Genomic DNA, 17,475 nt, shown 5'->3' with positions numbered 1-17,475 from the left:
ACTCAAGTATCATTATTTTAGAAATTGGCACAGAATTATGTTTCAGAAAACAATTACCCTCTGCCTCTAATCTCCGATGGTTACACAATACTTGGAGTAGCACTGAAATGTGCAGAAAAAACAACAGCTCTGTCTGTCTACAGAAAACTGCCTAGTCAAGTCTTGTATGTACAAAATAGTAATAAAATATAATTTTTGAATGACCTACCTATGTACAGCTGTTGTACTTCCCCCCGTTGTAATTTAGGATGAGTCATTCAAGTGCTGCCTATATATAAGTACATGTTTTGCTTAAATGAACAACCATGTTAAACATTTATGTCGAACTGTAAGTTGGTCTTCACAGTTTTATGATTAATAATTTTACATTGCTTCAATTATTGCAAGTAATACTAATTTAATTGGTGGCCATCATCCATGAAATTAGAGATGTATATAAGCTTATGTGAAGTTTCATTTAAAAAATCCAATATAAGCAAAAATTTGCATCAATGCTACCCTGCCTCCTTTACCTTTTAATCTGTCCCTCGTAAATAATGAATACCCCTGGCTGTTTGGTTCCCATCCTGGGGAAACTCTGCAGATATGTTGGCATAATCACGAACATTATTATAACGGTTCACTTCTATCGGTGCTGCTGATTCATCTACTATATTGAAAAGGCTGCACACATTAAGATTCAAAATGTTTAGACTTGTCTTATTAATTTTGTTAGCCATCTTAATTTTATTTTGAATTTTGACTCCATTGTTTTTCACCTTGTTTATTCTGCTTTCCACTTTTCTAAAGTGGAGAGAACCATATATAACTTTTATGTCTGATGTATATTTCTATTTGTGTGTTAGAAAAGGAAACATAGTTTTAGTTGCATTTCTAATTTCAGTGCAATGTCTGAAAACACATTTTATGAGGCTTTTCAAATCTTTGTTAAGTTCCTTGGAAACAAAGGGATAAGAAATGACAAACAATTGGATAGTTTCTTTGTAATGAGGTTACCTATAATACAGGGGACCGGAACGGAAATAAGTTATTTTAGCACGAACTATCCAAAAATTTAGGGTGTGCAGGCTTCATTCAGGGAAAGAAGTAGGATATTCAGAGAGAAAAAAAGAAGCCTGTGACTGTTTGGCAGTCTCTGCCAGATAGAATCAAATGAGAATGAGTAGCTTAATGTCAGTGAGAGAAAAGATCTAGAAACAGAAGTTAGTGAGAGAGGGCTTTAAGGAACCCTTGCAAAGAAATAGGCGAACCACGTTAGCAATTTGTTTAAGGGTCTCAGGATGAGTCATTAACTAAAGAAATTGCATCAAATGAAAGCAGAGGTTTGCTGAAAAGTAGCCCAATCTAGCTGTGCTAACCAAATAAAGGATCGTAAAGTGGAAACAGGGTTGCCCTTTATTGAAGTTTTGGTGCAGGTAAAGTTGTTGTTGAGGGTAAAAGAGTTTCATCTTTATTTCTGGTATTGGTATCAAGATCATTTCAACTAGTTCTTGTATAGTATAATAGAGTTTGTGTTGTTGTTCATTTTAGTAGAAAATATTTTTATATTCTTTTGTTAAAAGTACATTGACAGTCTCTTTTGAATATGTTTAGTCAGTGACCACCATGGTAGAGAAATTGCAAAAATAATACTCAAGGCCCATCAAGCCATGTTCTGTCATGGAATCTCAATTGTCCAGTATTGCCATTATCTGGGATCATAATATCATACACAGTTGTTTTGATCCATCTGGTTTCAGCATTTTCCTTCTGAGGAAGGGTCACTGGACCTGAAACGTTAACTGTTTTTTTCCTTCACGGATGCTGCCAGACTTGCTGAACTTTTCCAGCAACTTTGTTTTTGTTCCTGATTTGCAGCATCCGCAGTTCTTTAAGTTTTTAATCAGCATTATCACAATAGGTTATCTCCAGCTTAGGTGATTCAGTTCAATAATGCCATTGTCTATCATGATCTTGATCTCTTCACTCAATTTATCCAAGACCTGTGAGCTAACTCAATGAGGATGTTGTTTTATGGGTAACACATCCTTTGTATTCACATCATGAGTAGCAAAAGACATTTTCATGATTTGTTTACACAAATCAATTCATAAATCTAAGTAACTTTCATAAGTTGTTTTGATAGTTTTCAAGGAGGTAACAATATTACATCTACCATCTTATGCATCTCCACATTACCTAAGCAGATATTTAATTTTCACTCCCTACTTCTGTAACTACTGTAAATACACTTCTGGCTGTCATCCCTGGCATAGAATCACTTTAACATATTAACTTGATATGCACACTGAAATTTTCTCGGATTTGGAGTACACACCATAAAATTCCCATCAGCATTGTTTATTTGTGCTTTGATAAGGCCCGGTGAACTTTGTTTTTAATAGTTCCCCAGGAAGAAATAACAATATAAATTCACGTCCCAAGCAACACAATGTGTAGCTTTAGCATTTTATCTACTCTGGTTGCAAATATTTCAAATACTGTTTAGCCAACTGATACGCATTACCTAGATTTTCTATGACGCAATTTTAAGGGGCTTCCTCCTCATAACCATGCATCAGTTCAAAATGGTAGATTTCTGTGGAATGATTATGGGCATCCCTAATGGCAAGTAGTGTAATTGATATAAAAAACGAAAGAACTGCAGATGCTGTAAATCAGGAACAAAAACAAAAGCTCAGCCTATGGCTATGGCCATGGTAACCACATAGCCTGCCACTACACACCCCCTGTTGTTAGTCACTAACATCCCCATTAACAACCATTCACCCTCCCAGCCTGATTGGTAGCAACCCCTTTGTCTGTCCAACGGTCTTTCTCTCTCTTTGGACTCTATCCTATAGTTTACTCCCTAACCCACCCACCTCCCTATTCTCTGCATCTAAACTGACATTTCCCAGCCACCATCAGTTCTGAGGAAGGGTCACTGGATCCAAAACGTCAACTCTGTTTTCCCCCTTCACAGATGCTGCCAGTGTAAGTGATAGCATCACTGGACTAGTGATCCAGAACTGCAGGCTAATGTTCTGAGAGAATGGGTTCACATCCTACCGTGGCAGGTATTAAGACTTGAAATCAATAAAATCTGGAATTAAAAGATAGCCTAATGGCAACAGTGTAACCTTTGGTGGGTTTTAACTACACCAAATGGATTGCAGTGGTTCAAGAAGTCAGCTCCTCACTACATTATCAAGGCCAACTAGATTGGGCAAAATCACTTCCCATGAATGAATATTAAAAAGAACACTATCAATTGTAGCAAACAAAGGCTGATCACTAATGACCTTTAGTGAATCATGGTGAACACCAGTGCCTGGTCTGGACTATGTTGGAAATGTCACCAATTTCTCATTATTTTTATTCTTTTATTGAATTTGGTTTGGAATTGTTAACTGGAAATGCCAGCTGAGAATGACTTGTGGACTTTGAAACAGCTTGTGGTCAGAGGAAAAGAACAGACCAAACAAGCTTTTTGTTTGTGAGGTTAAGCCTGGAGGCTAATTGCAGGCTGAGCATTGACTAAAAGAGTTACAAAAGACACAGCGACCCCAGAAAAGAGCATTGTGTTTCAACAGATAGCAGAAGTTGGTTATTAAGGAAGTCAATATCGGTTCAAGCCAGCTTGGAAGCCACCCTGTGTTCAGGTAGGAGTCAGTTATTGAGTGGTAATTAAGGCCTCAGGAAGATTGTGCTTTCAGAGGAGATGACCTGCTGACAACACAGCATAAAGATTTGAAAGCTCCCTATCTAATGCACAACATCACCTTCTGGCGTCCCAAAGAGTAGAAATCTAAATTAGAAGTATTGTTGCATTTGCCTGAGTGAACTCAGAAGGTGACCCTGATCGGCAGTTTCAATAAAGCTACTAAGGAGTCCACGTCTACACCTGTGAAGCAACGTATTGTGAAAGCCATTTAAGTAACCTGGCCGGGTTTGTTAGTTCCCTTCACTTATACCTTAACTGTGTTTATTTGACTGTCTTTTGTGTGAATGGGGCTAAAAACAAAGGTTTCTCATTTAAACTATTAATTCGATAACATGTTGTTTAATTTTCTGTCTGATAAAGGTATATGAAGATACGTAGTAAGCAGTAAAAACTTATGTTTAAGATAAAGAAAACCGGTGTCTGGTAATGAATCATTCTCAAAGTCTGCAAAAGGTTATCCAAGGGTCTGTTTAGGAACCATTGAAGTGACTGTGGGTTGTTCAATGGTTTAATTTTACTGTATTGTGAATATCGAGGTTAGAAAGGCTGATTCGGTTCAGCTGCCTGTTCCTGTGTTGTAACAGCTACACGTGACAGGGCCACAGCAATGTGATTAACTCCTAACTCCCCTCTAAAATTACCTTGTTTGCCAGTTGTATTCAGCTGTCAGTCTAATGAAACAAATTAAACTAGAGAAAACACCTGGTATCAAAGTAGGCACTGGAAATGGTAATGTCTCTGTAGATTCTGAGAAAACATCCTGAGTGCATCTACTCTGCCTGGAGAGAAAAATCTCCTGAAAGTTGTCTTGTCAATCTAACTGTCTTCCAAGACAGTATTGAGAGAAGCAGTCACTGCATAGAACAAACGGAGACAAAGTCCCATCTTTGTGAGGGTACCGTCCGTTATGTGTAAAGCAGGACCATCAAGCTAAATAAAACAGACATTGAACAGACCTAGCAATGCAAAACCATTCATTCATGAGGCACATTGGGCAATCAGCAGCAGCAGAATTGTATTCAATCACAATTTGTGACTTCATGGCCTGGAATATATCCCACTTTATCATTAGTACCTACTCAAATAGCGAACACATTGTCAGTAAACTTCCACAAGTCCTTAGATTCTGGAAAAGTCACAATAGATTAGAAAACTGCCAATGTAACACACCTGCTCACAAAGGGAGGTAGACCAAAAGCGGGTAATTATGGGCCACGACACAGGGACAAAAACAGAAGTTGCTTGAAAAACTCAGCAGGTGTGGCAGCATCTGTGAAGAAAAAGTCAGAGTTAGCATTTCAAGTCTGGTGACCCTTCCTCAGAACTCAAGGGTTACTGGACCCGAAACGTTAACTCTGATTTTATCTTCACAGATGCTGCCAGATCTGCTGAGCTTTGCCAGCAACTTCTGTTTTTGTTTCTGATTTATAGCATCTGCTGTTCTTTTGGTAATTATGGGCCAGTTAGCTTAATATCTGTGATTGGGGAAAATGTTTGAGTCTTTTCTAAGTAAAAGACCATTTATAAACACATAATGTAATCAAGCAGAGTCAACATTGCTTAATGAAAGGGAAATCATGCAATCATGCCTGACAAATTAATGGGAATTCTTCGAGGAGTTAACAAGCAGGATTGATAAAGGGGAAGCAGTAGATGTTATAAATTTGAACTTTCCATAGAGTGTTGAACATAGGGCTACTTAATAAGATAAACCCAATGGTGTTGAAGTAGCACAGATGGATAGAAGATTGGCTAACACATTGAAGATAGACAGTTGGAGTGAATGAAGCATTTTCAGGATAGCAACCTGCAGAATGCAACAGAAACCAGTGTGAAGCAACAATTATATTCAATATATATTAATAACTTGAATGACAGAAGTGATTACACGACAGCCAAGTTTGTACAATGCACAAAAGTAGATGGCAAGACATTCGATGAGGGTAGCATAAAGAGTCTGCAGAGGGATATAGACAGGTTAAGGGAGTAAGTGAAAACTGACCAGAAGGAATATAATGTGGGGAAATATAAGGTTGTACAGTTTGTTAAGAAAAATGGAAGAGCCAAATATTATTTAAATTAACATTTAAAGGACCAGTGACATAGTTCCGTGCCAAGAAGGTGTGTGACTTAAAGGTAGGTTTACAGATGGTGATGTTCCCATGGATTTGCTTCACTTTCTGAACCTCTATACCAATCTGATATTGGCACCTCACTTATACTTTTCCTTATCCTGTATCCTGTCATGTTACTCTGAAATTCATCATTCTTAAGTGCAATCAAAGCTTTTTAAAATCAATGCTTCACCTCCAGTCAGTTGTTTGGTTTCTTTTCTTATGCAGCTGTTTCCTTCTTAAAGAGAGAATGCAGTATTCGAGGAACCTGCGTGTTACTCACACATCTTTCTTAAACACATAATTACAATCTTGTCAGCTTCTAGATATCTTGAAACTTTTCTCTATGCAGAGTCCATATAATCCCTTGTTACCAAACTCTAATTAGCAATGTGAGTTTGGACTCTGAGTTTAGTATGAAACCAACAAAGTACGTTATTGATTTCGGCATTTCCTCTGAATAGTGAGTTTTTTTTTACCCAGTTAAGACGGAATAATAACGTGTTACAGGCTGTGCAGGGATAATAGTTACCTTGGCCAATCCTATAAGTCATTTAACCTCATGCTGTACTATGTAGCACTATTTTCGGTGTTGGAGACACTACTGACTGCATCAGCAATAAGACCATAAGACAATAAGACATAGGAGTGGAAGTAAGGCCATTCGGCCCATCAAGTCCACTCCGCCATTTAAATCATGGCTGATGGGCATTTCAACTCCACTTCCCTGCACGCTCCCTGTAGCCCTTGATTCTTTGTGAGATCAAGAATTTGTCGATCTCTGCCTTGAATGCATCTAACGTCCCGGCCTGCACTGCACTCCATGGCAATGAACTCCACAAGCCCACCACTCTCTGGCTGAAGAAATATCGTCTCATTTCAGTTTTAAATTTACCCCCTCTAATTTTAAAGCTGTGCCCATGGGTCCTAGTCGCCCCGCCTATCGGAAACAACTTCCCAGTGTCCACCCCTTCTAAGCCATACATTGTCTTGTAAGTTTCTAAACTCTAATGAGTACAATCCCAGGATCCTTAGCCGTTCATCATACGTTAAACCTACCATTCCAGGGATCATCCGTGTGAATCTCCGCTGGACACGCTCCAGGTCCAGTATGTCCTTCCTGAGGTGTGGGGCCCAAAATTGGACACAGTATTCTAAATGGGGCCTAACTAGAGCTTTATAAAGCCTCAGAAGCACATCGCTGCTTTTATATTCCAACCCTCTTGAGATAAACGACAACATTACATTTGCTTTCTTAATCACGGTCTCTACCTGCAAGTTAACCTTTAGAGAATCCTGGACCAACACTCCCAGATCCCTTTGTGCTTCTGCTTTACAAATTTTCTCACCATTTAGAAAATAGTCCATGCCTGTATTCTTTTTTCCAAAGTGCAAAACCTCACATTTACTCACATTGAATTTCATCAGCCATTTCCTGGACCACTCTCCTCAACTGTCGAAATCTTTCTGCAGCTTCCCCACCTCCTCAGTACTACCTGCCTGTCCACCTATCTTCGTATCATCGGCAAACTTCCATAGGATGCCCCCAGTCCCTTCATCCAGATCATTAATATATAATATGAACAGCTGCAGCCCCAACACTGAACCCTGCGGGACACCACTCGTCACCGGTTGCCATTCCGAAAAAGAGCCTTTTATCCCAACTCTCTGCCTTCTGTCAGACAAGCAATCCTCAATCCAAGCCAGTAGCTCACCTCAAACACCATGGGCCCTCACCTTGCTCAGCAGCCTCCTGTGAGGCACCGTATCAAAGGCCTTTTGGAAGTCTAGATAGATAACGTCTACTGGGTTTCCCTGGTCTAACATACTTGTTACCTCCATAATGAGGTACCTCTATATAGCCATCCATAATGATTGTACCAACCACTTCTGCATCTTGCTGCCCTCAGTTGCCAGGAAAGTGACCCTTCTGGCTTTTATTTCTGCAACAATGGATTAATCAGAAAATGTGGAGTCCTTTCTAAAGCTAATGTTTCCTGCTTGATGCCTCTCCTTCCTGAAAATAGGTGCTATTTTCAGCTATTGTACCCACAGAAGGAGCAATTGTTCTTTTAATCAGTTGCTCCATTTTACAAAAGAGACAAACCAAAGACCATTGTTACACAATTCAGCTCCATTGCACCTAACGTCTTGGCATCTAATATGGCACCCATGGTATTCTCGCACACAGCTAGCCCTTCCAGATTCCATTTTGCTGAGGGCATTAACACATATGGGCAGTGTCCACCAGAAACATGCAGAGATTGTGATACAAATCAGCATGTAACACTGATTTGATGACATTGCTGCCATTTTGAAACAAAGTGCTTAAGCCAACATCCTCTGTTAACTTGATACAACTGACCGTGCATGCAACAACACGAGGGATCTTCCCACAGGCGCTGTTTAAATGAATCATCAGCTGCTTTCAGGTTAACTGCTGATTGATATCTGCCAATTCTTTCTGCAACTGTGGAAGTGTTTGACAGGAAGAATTGCGGCACATGCTGAATGACTTTGATCTGTATGCCTCAAGCCACTTTCTCCCGAACATGAACACAGCACTTTCACTGGCTTTGGCTGGGAACATGATGGGAGGAATGATCAGAGGTGGCACAGAGCACGACAGGCTGCTCAAAGATGGAAAAGGGAACAGGCGTATGGACCTCAGTAGAAGATCTTATCCACCTTGGTGCTCATGGATCGTGGGAACTGAACAGGACACTGTGAAGCAAATACCTCTGTTTTGTTAATTCACTAAAATCTGCTAATGATGACTGCAGCCTCAGATCACAGCAAAACCCTCATCACCATTGGCTACGCTAATGATCATTGCCATGAGCTTTGAGGTGCCAGGCTGCATCCAATCTGAACAAGGCAGTGTTTGCAACATCTCCCAGAGTTCCATCCCCTGTTGTATAAGGAAGGTCACTGAGGTGCCAGAGAGCAGCAGTGGAGTTCACATGGCTTCACAAGCATTGCCTACTGCCCCTATATTGATGCAAGGTGTCATCATCAGCATAAATGGAAGTGAAACTAAGAATTCAATTGGTAAAATTTCATTCTAATTCTCAATAACTTGTTGTATAGTTTGTGCAGAAGATGACCTTGCAAGAGTAAATTGAGTTGTGACCTTTCCAAGATACTGAAAAATTTGAACCAAATGAGACTATTTGGCATTGGATTCCAGCCAACCATCCCATCTTTGTCCAATCAGGAGAGTTTGTTTTGCGATACATGCACAAAGGAAAGAAAAATATGCAAAGATGGCAGTTAGATATGAATCTCCTATTACCCCTGCACATTTTGTGAAACAAGATTGGAGAATGCATAGGTTTCTCTGGTTCTTTACATATGTCCCTTTATTCCTGACTCTTGAAAAATCAAATGCACCAAAAGGTAAATGTTTGGAAATCATTTAATATTTTAAATGCACTTCAATGTTTTTAACTGTTGCTATAGTGGATTTTATTTGTTTTTTTTCCTGGTTTTTAAAAATTAAAACATATGCACTATATAATTACAATTATTTATATCTTGTAACGGAAGCAAATAAGGCTCTTTATTTTAAGGCTGCTAGAAATTGAGCTGATTTCTAAAGAAAGTCACATAGAAAGGTTGGTCATTTATGGTGCAAAAAACTCTATTTTGACTTCAAATGGGTAAATTGTCTCTTCTCAAGGGCATGGCACATGCCAGTGTGACGTAATTTCGAGTAGAAATCAATGCTTTCATTTGAAGGCACTGCACTGGGGAATTTTGTTACATCTATAGCATGAATGAAATGTGATACAATAAAAGGAGCATAAATGTATTTTGGGCAGCAAAGTGGTGCCTTAGCAAGGTCCTGAGATCCACAAACATGTCAGTAAAGGTTAAAGCAAGAAATAAATTGTTTTTTTTTCCCTGTTTTTGAAACAAATAAACTAAGTTACATAAAGATTGTGCAAATTACTCACAAGGTGATCATTTCACTGTCTTTGAAACATTTTGTGATAACAGTAACATAAGTTTTTTTGAAGTGTTGGGAGCTACTCAAAAACTATATAGCTCCACATTGAATGTTTTACTTATAATTGTGACCAAAGAAATTTTCATGTCCCGACAGGTCTATGGAAATGCAGGACCTAGCAAGTCCGCACAATCGAGTGAGCAGTAGTGATACTTCTGCTGGCTCAAAACTGGACAAGGCCAACCTGAGTAATACTTCAATTATATCAAATGGAACAGCGGGTGAGTGATAGGAAATGTTAATTTTCCATACTTGCTGCTTTTGTTTGTATTCTTTGTGGTTGCATTTGAAAGTCCTTTGCTGTTTATTCTTTACTTCAGTGTGTTACTGATAAAGGAGGAAATTTTAGGGCATGCCTCTGTGCAGAAACATCTGTTCTTTATACATAGCTCAGACTGAAATGCAGAGACATTTTATGCTTCAGACATTATCAACTTAATGAGTGGGAATGGATCGCCAGCAGTATTGATTAATCTGGTACACGCTCATAAATAATTATATGAATAATCATAATGATCAGAAAGTATCAGTTCCAAGTTAGTCTTTCATTTCCTTTCTAAAGTAGGACCATTTATTCTTTTGAAATATGCTGCCACATCGTATATTTCTATTGGTAGTATATTTACAGGTGTTTACACTTGAAAAATTATGGCTGTAAAATAAAATTATATATTTGAAAATGTTCCCTGCTATTCATCACAGAAGTTAAAGGTAGGTAATAATAGTGGTGTTGTCTTCTATAGGATGTTCATCACATGCGACTTTAGCATTTTTCCTATGATTCAGTATCTGTTAAAATTTGTTTACACATAAGTGAAAAATAGTGGCACTGTAAAACTTAGTATGAATTGAATTACAGCACTGATGTGAATTAAGAATAATTAGCTGAGTTTCTAAATTTGACGAAGTGGAAGCACTGCAGCCCCCTAACTTCCTTTCTTAACAGTGTATTCTTGTATTTCCAGTTATATATTCACTTGTGACTCAGTGTGAGACTTTTAATCAAGAGCCCTTTGGTGGATGGAGTGTAGGTGTTTTTATTGATTCATTCACGGGATGAGGGCATCGCTGGCTCGGTAGCATTTATTGCCCATCCCTAATTGCCCAGAGGACAGTTAAGAGTCAACCACATTGCTGTGGGTCATGTAGACCAGACCAGGTAAGGATGGCAGCTTCCTTCCCTAATTGACATTAGTGAACCAGATGGGTTTTTCCCTTGGCAATCAACAATGGATTCATGGTCATCATTAGATTCTTAATTTCAGCTATTTATTGAACTCAAATTCTACCATCTGCCATGGCAGGATTTGAACCCAGGTCCCCAGAACATTATCTGGGTCTCTGTATTAACAGTCCAGTATGAATATCACGAGGCCATTGCGTCCCCTGAAAAGCAGTCAAAATCCTTTGCTTTGAAGTGGAAATTTTACTCCATTTTAATTTGCTCAAATAAACTCTCAGGTTGAAGGTTTTTCCATTGAAGCTGGGAATCAGGAAGCAGGTTCGATTTCAGCTCATGTTATCCCCAGCATTGCCATGAAGCACAACTTTCACAGGATCAGTCTTCGAGAAGAGTATGCCCAGAATGATCCCAGAGAAGGCTATTCTGGGGTAATGCAAAGGGTATTCTGATCTTCTGTGCAAGCTTACACTTTTTTTGCATTAAGTGAAGCCATTTCAGCACAGCAGCCCATGTTCCTGCCAGGTTGCAACTGGCCATCCTCAGAGAACTTTTGGAGGTCAACCAGCACCATGATCATCTTGAGATGTCAGAAGATGGGCTCCTAATAGGCTCCCTCATGACTTGTTCAAGACAGGCCACTGACAGATGTGGTGACGACTTTTGAATCAACAACCCTGCTCTCCCACTAACCTCAGAAAAATCGTCAGGGTCAGGAATGGAAGTGGAATACTACTGTCTAGGCCATTGTTCCATTCCATTTTCACCATTTAACTTTCATTTTATCACATTTCAGAACCTGAAAATTCAGCCACATGTTCTCCACAATTGAAGGACATTGGAAATGATTTTGTATTACAATCTTTTGCCTCAGGATTGTTCTCTTTAAAGTCCAGTTGATATGCTGGACTGGAGAACAGGAAGGATTAGCTTTTTTAACTTGAAAAGGGTGAAGTAGTCAGTTTAATTTTAGATTAGCTTTGGTGTCTCTGATCTGATCTAGCTACAGGTAAACCAAACTGCTCCAAAATTCATGCACAAACATTCCTTGTGATTTTCTGTGTGGATTCTGAATGGTTTGTCTACTAACTTTGCACTACTTCAGCCATGAAAATTGTACACTGCGACTTTGCTGCCTTCATTTCAGTTCTGAAAATAGTTTTAAAATGTAGAGTAGGCAGATTGCAAGATGGTATTGCTATGCATCTGTGATGTAAAAGAAAGGTGGATAAATCCCTAGGACCTGATCAGGTGTACTGTAGAACTTTATGGGAAGCTAGGGAAGTGATTGCTGGGCCCCATGCTGAGATATTTGTATCAACGATAGCCACAGGTGATGTGCTAGGACACCAGAGTTTGGCTAATATGGTGCCATTCCTTTAGAAAGGTGGTAAGGAAAAGCCAGGGAGCTGTACACCGGTGAACCGGTCATCAGAGGTAGGCAACTTGATGGAGGGGTTCCTGAGGGACAGCATTTATATGTATTTGGAAATGCAAGGACTGATTAGAGATAGTCAACATGGCTTTGTGTGTGGGAAATGATGTCTCACTGATCTAATTGAGTTTTTTAAATAAGTAACGAAGAGGACTGATGAGGGCAGAGTTGTGAACGTGATCTATATTGACTTTAATAAGGCATTCAACAAGGTTCTGCATGGTTGGCAGGTTAGCAACATTAGATTTCATGAAACACAGAGAGAACTAGCCATTTTGGGTTCAGAACTGGCTCAAAGTTAGGAGACAGAGAGTTGTAGTGGAGGGTTGCTTTTCAGACCGGAAGCCTGTGACCAGCGGTGTGCCACAGGGATCGGTGCTGGGTCCACGGGTTTTCTAGTCATTTGTATAAATGATTTGGATGTGAACATAGAAGGTGTGCAAATGACACCAAAGTTGGTGGTGTAGTGGACAGGAAAGAAGATTACCTCAGAGTAAAACAAAACCTTGATCAGATGGGCCAATCGGTCGAGGAGTGGCAGATGGAGTTTAATTTAGATAAATGTGAGGCGCTGCATTTTGGAAAGGCAAATCAGGGTAGGACTTATACACCCAATAGTAAGTTTCTGGAGAATGTTACTGAACAAAGAGACCTTAGAGTGCAGGTTCATAATTCCTCAAAAGTGGAGTCGCAGGTAGATAGGATAGTGAAGAAGGCATTTGGTACACTTGCCTTTATTGCTCAGTGTATTGAGTATCGGAGTTTGGAGGTCATATTGCAGGCATACAGGACGTTGGCGAGGCCAATTTTGGAATACTGTGCGCAATTCTGGTCTCCCTACTATAGGAAGAATGTTGTGATGCTTGAAACGATTCAGAAAAGATTTAAGAGGATGTTGCCAGGGTTGGGAGGGTTTGAGCTATAGGGAAAAGCTGAATGTGCTGGGACTGTTTTCCCTGGTGTGTCAGAGCCTGAGAAGTGACCTTATAGAAGTTTCTGAAATCATAAAGGACACAGATAGGGTGAAATGCCAAGGGTGGCAGAGGGCATAGGTTTAAGGTGAGAGGGGAAAAATTTAAAAGGCACCTTAGGGGCAACTTCTTCACTCAGAAGGAGTTGCATGTATGGAGTGAGCTTGCAGAGGAAGTACTGTAGACTGGTACAATTACAACATTTAGAGGGCATCTGGACGTGTATACAAATAGGAAGGGTTTGGAGGGATATGGACTAAGTGCTGGCAAATGGGACTAGATTGGTTTGGGATATCAGGTCGGCACGGACAGGCTGGAGCAAAGAGTCTGTTTCCATTGCTGTAGATCTCCATGACTCTGTGACTCTAGGATGCAAAAAGAAACAGAATAAATTGCTATGGGCACACGACAAATCCATCATGAACTGAAAAATGTCTACACTGATGCTCAGGATTACCTATCGATCATCAAGAGAGAGGGTTTGATTTACGCAGAAACTTTTTTTAAAAATAAAGTAAGACACGTTATTCTAATATGTAACTCAATGTAAATTGGGAAATCCAAGGCGTCTCAAGTCAGATGTAGATGAACCATAAGACTGTTGCATGCCCCAGAACATTACAGGAGATCATATTCATCTCAACCTAGTACCAGAATCACAAAAAATTCTGGCAACCCTGACCAACTGTGACTACAGGATAAATCAATCGAACAGAATTTGAGATTCAAAAATAGCTGTGATAAACAGTCAAGTAGAGCACCTTAAAAAATTTCCTTTTAAAACGTTCAGGAAACAACAGAGGCAAATTGACCTGTAAAGCTGTTCAGTAATATCACAGTAAAGAACATACAGAACATCTTTACATATATAACATTGAGAATGCAAGACAGTCATGAAACCAAAAAGTAGAAAATTCAAACTGAATGATGAATAAACAGATAAAGTATGGAATAAGAATCGACAGCACCCATAGATCCAACAGAGAAAAGAGAAATGTGGTTCACTTGGAAAAGTATTTGAATATGTACGAACATGTTAAAGAGATAATGAAAGACCTACAAAAAAGCACAGCTACAGGCACAGCGTACAGCAGTGAGTACAAATACAGACACAGGAACACAAACAAAGTTGCTGGAAAAGCTCATCAGGTCTGGCGGCATCTGTGGAGGAGAAAACAGAATTAACGTCTCGGGTCCGGTGACTTTTCCTCAGAACTGATGGTGGCTAGGAAAACATCAGTTTATATGCGGAAAACAGGGAGGTGGGTGGAGTAGGGTGTAAACGATAAGATAGAGCCCAAAGAGAGAGAAAGACAGTTGGACACACAAAGGAGTTGCTAACGATCAGGCTGGGAGGGTGAATGGTTGTTAATGGGGATGTTAGTGACTAACAGGGGGTGTGTAGTGACAGGCTCTGTGGTAACAAGGCCAGTTGTGTGTGGTGGGGGGCTGGGGCATGGGAGTGTGTAGGCCCTAAAATTATTGAACTCAATATAGAGTCCAGAGGGCTGTGGGGTCCCCAAGCAGAAAATGAGGTGTTGTTCCTCCAGCTTGCGTTGGGCTTCACTGGAACACTGTAGCAAACCAGAGACGGAGATGTCAGCCAGGGAGCAAGGTGGTGCACTGAAGTGGTAGGCAACAAGTAGTTCAGGGACTTCTTTGTGAGCAGAATGTAGATGTTCTATGAGACGGTTGCCAAGTCTATGCTTCATTTCCCCTGTGTAGAGGAGACCACATTGTGAGCAGCAAATGCAGTAGACCAGATTCTGGGAAGTGCAGGTGAAGTGTTGCTTCACCTGGAAGGGATGTTTGGGCCCTTGGATAGTGGGGAGGGAGGAGGTAAATGTGCAGGTGTTGCACCTTTGCCAGTTACAGACAACAACAGCACCACCCTTATCGGCAGGCTTGATGACAAAGTCAGGGTTAGATATGAGTGCATGGAGTGCAGTCAGTTCAGAGGGAGATAGATGGGATTTGTTGAGAGGGTCAGTGAAATTGAGGACTCATGTCACATCGACAGTTCTCAATGAAAAGATGGAGTGCAGGTAAAAGGCCAGAAGGAGGGGTCCAGGTGGAGGGTGATGGTTGGAGTTGGGCAAAGGGATCTGTGGGACGGGAAGAGGTCTCTTGTCCAAAGAATTGAGCTCAGGGGCGAAGAACAGTGCCCAAAGTTCATTAAGGACCCTAACCCTAACTTTGTCATCAAGCCTGCCGATAAGGGTGGTGGTGCTGCTGTTGTCTGGTGTACTGACCTCTGCCATGCAGAGGCTGAGTGCCAGCTCTCAGATACCTCCTCCTACCTTCCCCTGGACCTTAACCCCACCATGGGACATCAGGCCATTATATCCATGACAATTACGGATTGCATTTCATCTGGCGATCTCCCCCCCATCCGCTTCCAAGCTAATAGTCCGCCAACCCCACACAGCTCGTTTCTACCTCCTGCCAAAAATCCACAAACAGGACTGTCCAGGTAGACCCATTGTTTCAGCCTGCTTATGCCCCACAGAACTCACGTCTTCCTACCTTGACTCAGTCTTCTCCCCCTGGTCCAAGCCCTACCCACATATATCCGTGATTCATCTGACGCCTTCCACCGGTTTCAAAGCTTCCAGTTTACCGGCTCCAGCCACCTCCTCTTTCCCATGGATGTGCAATCCCTTTATACATCCATTCCCCACCAAGAGGGTCTTACGGCTCTCCGCTTCTTCCTGAAACAAAGACCTGAACCATCCCGACCCACCGCCACCCTCCTCCGCTTGGCTGAGCTTGCCCTCACCCTCAACAACTTCTCTTTCAACTCCTGTCATTTTCTTCAGGTAAGACGGGTTGCCATGGGTACCCACATGGGCCCTAGTGATGCCTGTCTCTTCGTGGGGTACGTGGAACATTCCTTGTTCCAGTCCTATTCTGGACCCCACCCATAACTCTTTCTCCGATACTTCAATGATATCATCGGTTCTGCTTCCCTCTCTCGTCTAAAATTGGAAAACTTCATCAATTTCACCTGCAGTTTCCACCCTGCCCTCACTTTCACCTGGTCTATCTCTGACTCCTCCCTTCCCTTCCTCAACATTTCTGTTTCCATTTCTGGGTATAGACTGGCCATGAATATCCATTACAAACCCACTGACTCCCACAGCTACCTACATCCTCACACCCCATTTCCTGTAAAGACTCCATTCCATTCTCTCAGGTCCTCCATCTCTGTCGCATATGTTCAGATGAGGCCAACTTCAACAAGGGAGCCTTCGAAATGTCTACCTTCTTCCTCGATCGAGGATTACCCAGCTCTGTTATCGACAGGGCCCTCAATCAGATCCGACCCATCTCCCGCACTTCCGCCCTCACCCCTTCTCTTCCCTCCCACAACAGCGATAGGGTGCCCCTTTATCCTCACCTACCATCCCACCAGCATCCACATCCAGAAGATCATCAGACACCATTTCTGCCACTTCCAGTGAGATGCCACCACCAGACACACATTCACCTCCCCTCCCTTGTCCGCCTTCCACAGGACACCCTGGTCCACACTTCCTTCACCCCCAACATTCCCCCCCCCACAGCCTTACGGCACCTTCCCCTGTAACCAGCGAAGGTGCAACACCTACACATTTACATCCTCCCGCCCCAGTATCCAAGGATCCAAACATACCTTCCAGGTGAAGCAACAGTTCACCTGCATTTCCCAGAATCTAGTCTACTGCATTTGCTGCTCACAATGTGGTCTCCTCTACACAGGGGAAATGAAGCATAGACTTGAGGGCACTTCACAGAACATCTCATTCTACCCGCAAAAAAGACCCTGAACTACCTGTTGCTGACCACTTTAACGCACCACCTTGCTCCCTGGCCAACATCTCTGTCTCTGGCTTGCTACAGTGTTCCAGTGAAGCCCAACGCAAGCTGGAGGAACAACATCTCATTTTCCACTTGGAGACCCTACAGCCTTCTGGACTCAATATTGAGTTCAATAATTTTAGGGCCTACACTCTCCCACTTCCCAGCCCCCCACCACACACAACTGGCCTTGTTACCACATGGCCTGCCAGCACAC

The 17,475-nt window shown here is 41.4% G+C and overlaps 1 protein-coding gene across 17 annotated transcripts in view; it reads left to right on the top strand.

The window, feature by feature from the left end:
- Positions 1-17,475, top strand: part of eya4 (EYA transcriptional coactivator and phosphatase 4) — a 526,724-nt gene that overhangs the window by 326,102 nt on the left and 183,147 nt on the right. For all 17 annotated transcript variants that reach the window (XM_059645294.1, XM_048531657.2, XM_059645296.1 and 14 more), the window contains one exon: positions 9,929-10,053. In XM_059645294.1, the coding sequence (XP_059501277.1) occupies positions 9,933-10,053 (121 nt within the window). In that variant the 5' untranslated portion in view covers positions 9,929-9,932. The remainder of the gene's footprint in view (positions 1-9,928; positions 10,054-17,475) is intronic.

Source organism: Stegostoma tigrinum, chromosome 4, assembly GCF_030684315.1.
Source record: "Stegostoma tigrinum isolate sSteTig4 chromosome 4, sSteTig4.hap1, whole genome shotgun sequence".
Taxonomy (NCBI): Eukaryota; Metazoa; Chordata; class Chondrichthyes; order Orectolobiformes; family Stegostomatidae; genus Stegostoma; species Stegostoma tigrinum.
The sequence above is the reverse complement of the archived record's forward strand: the minus strand, read 5'-3'. Positions and strand labels throughout refer to the sequence as shown.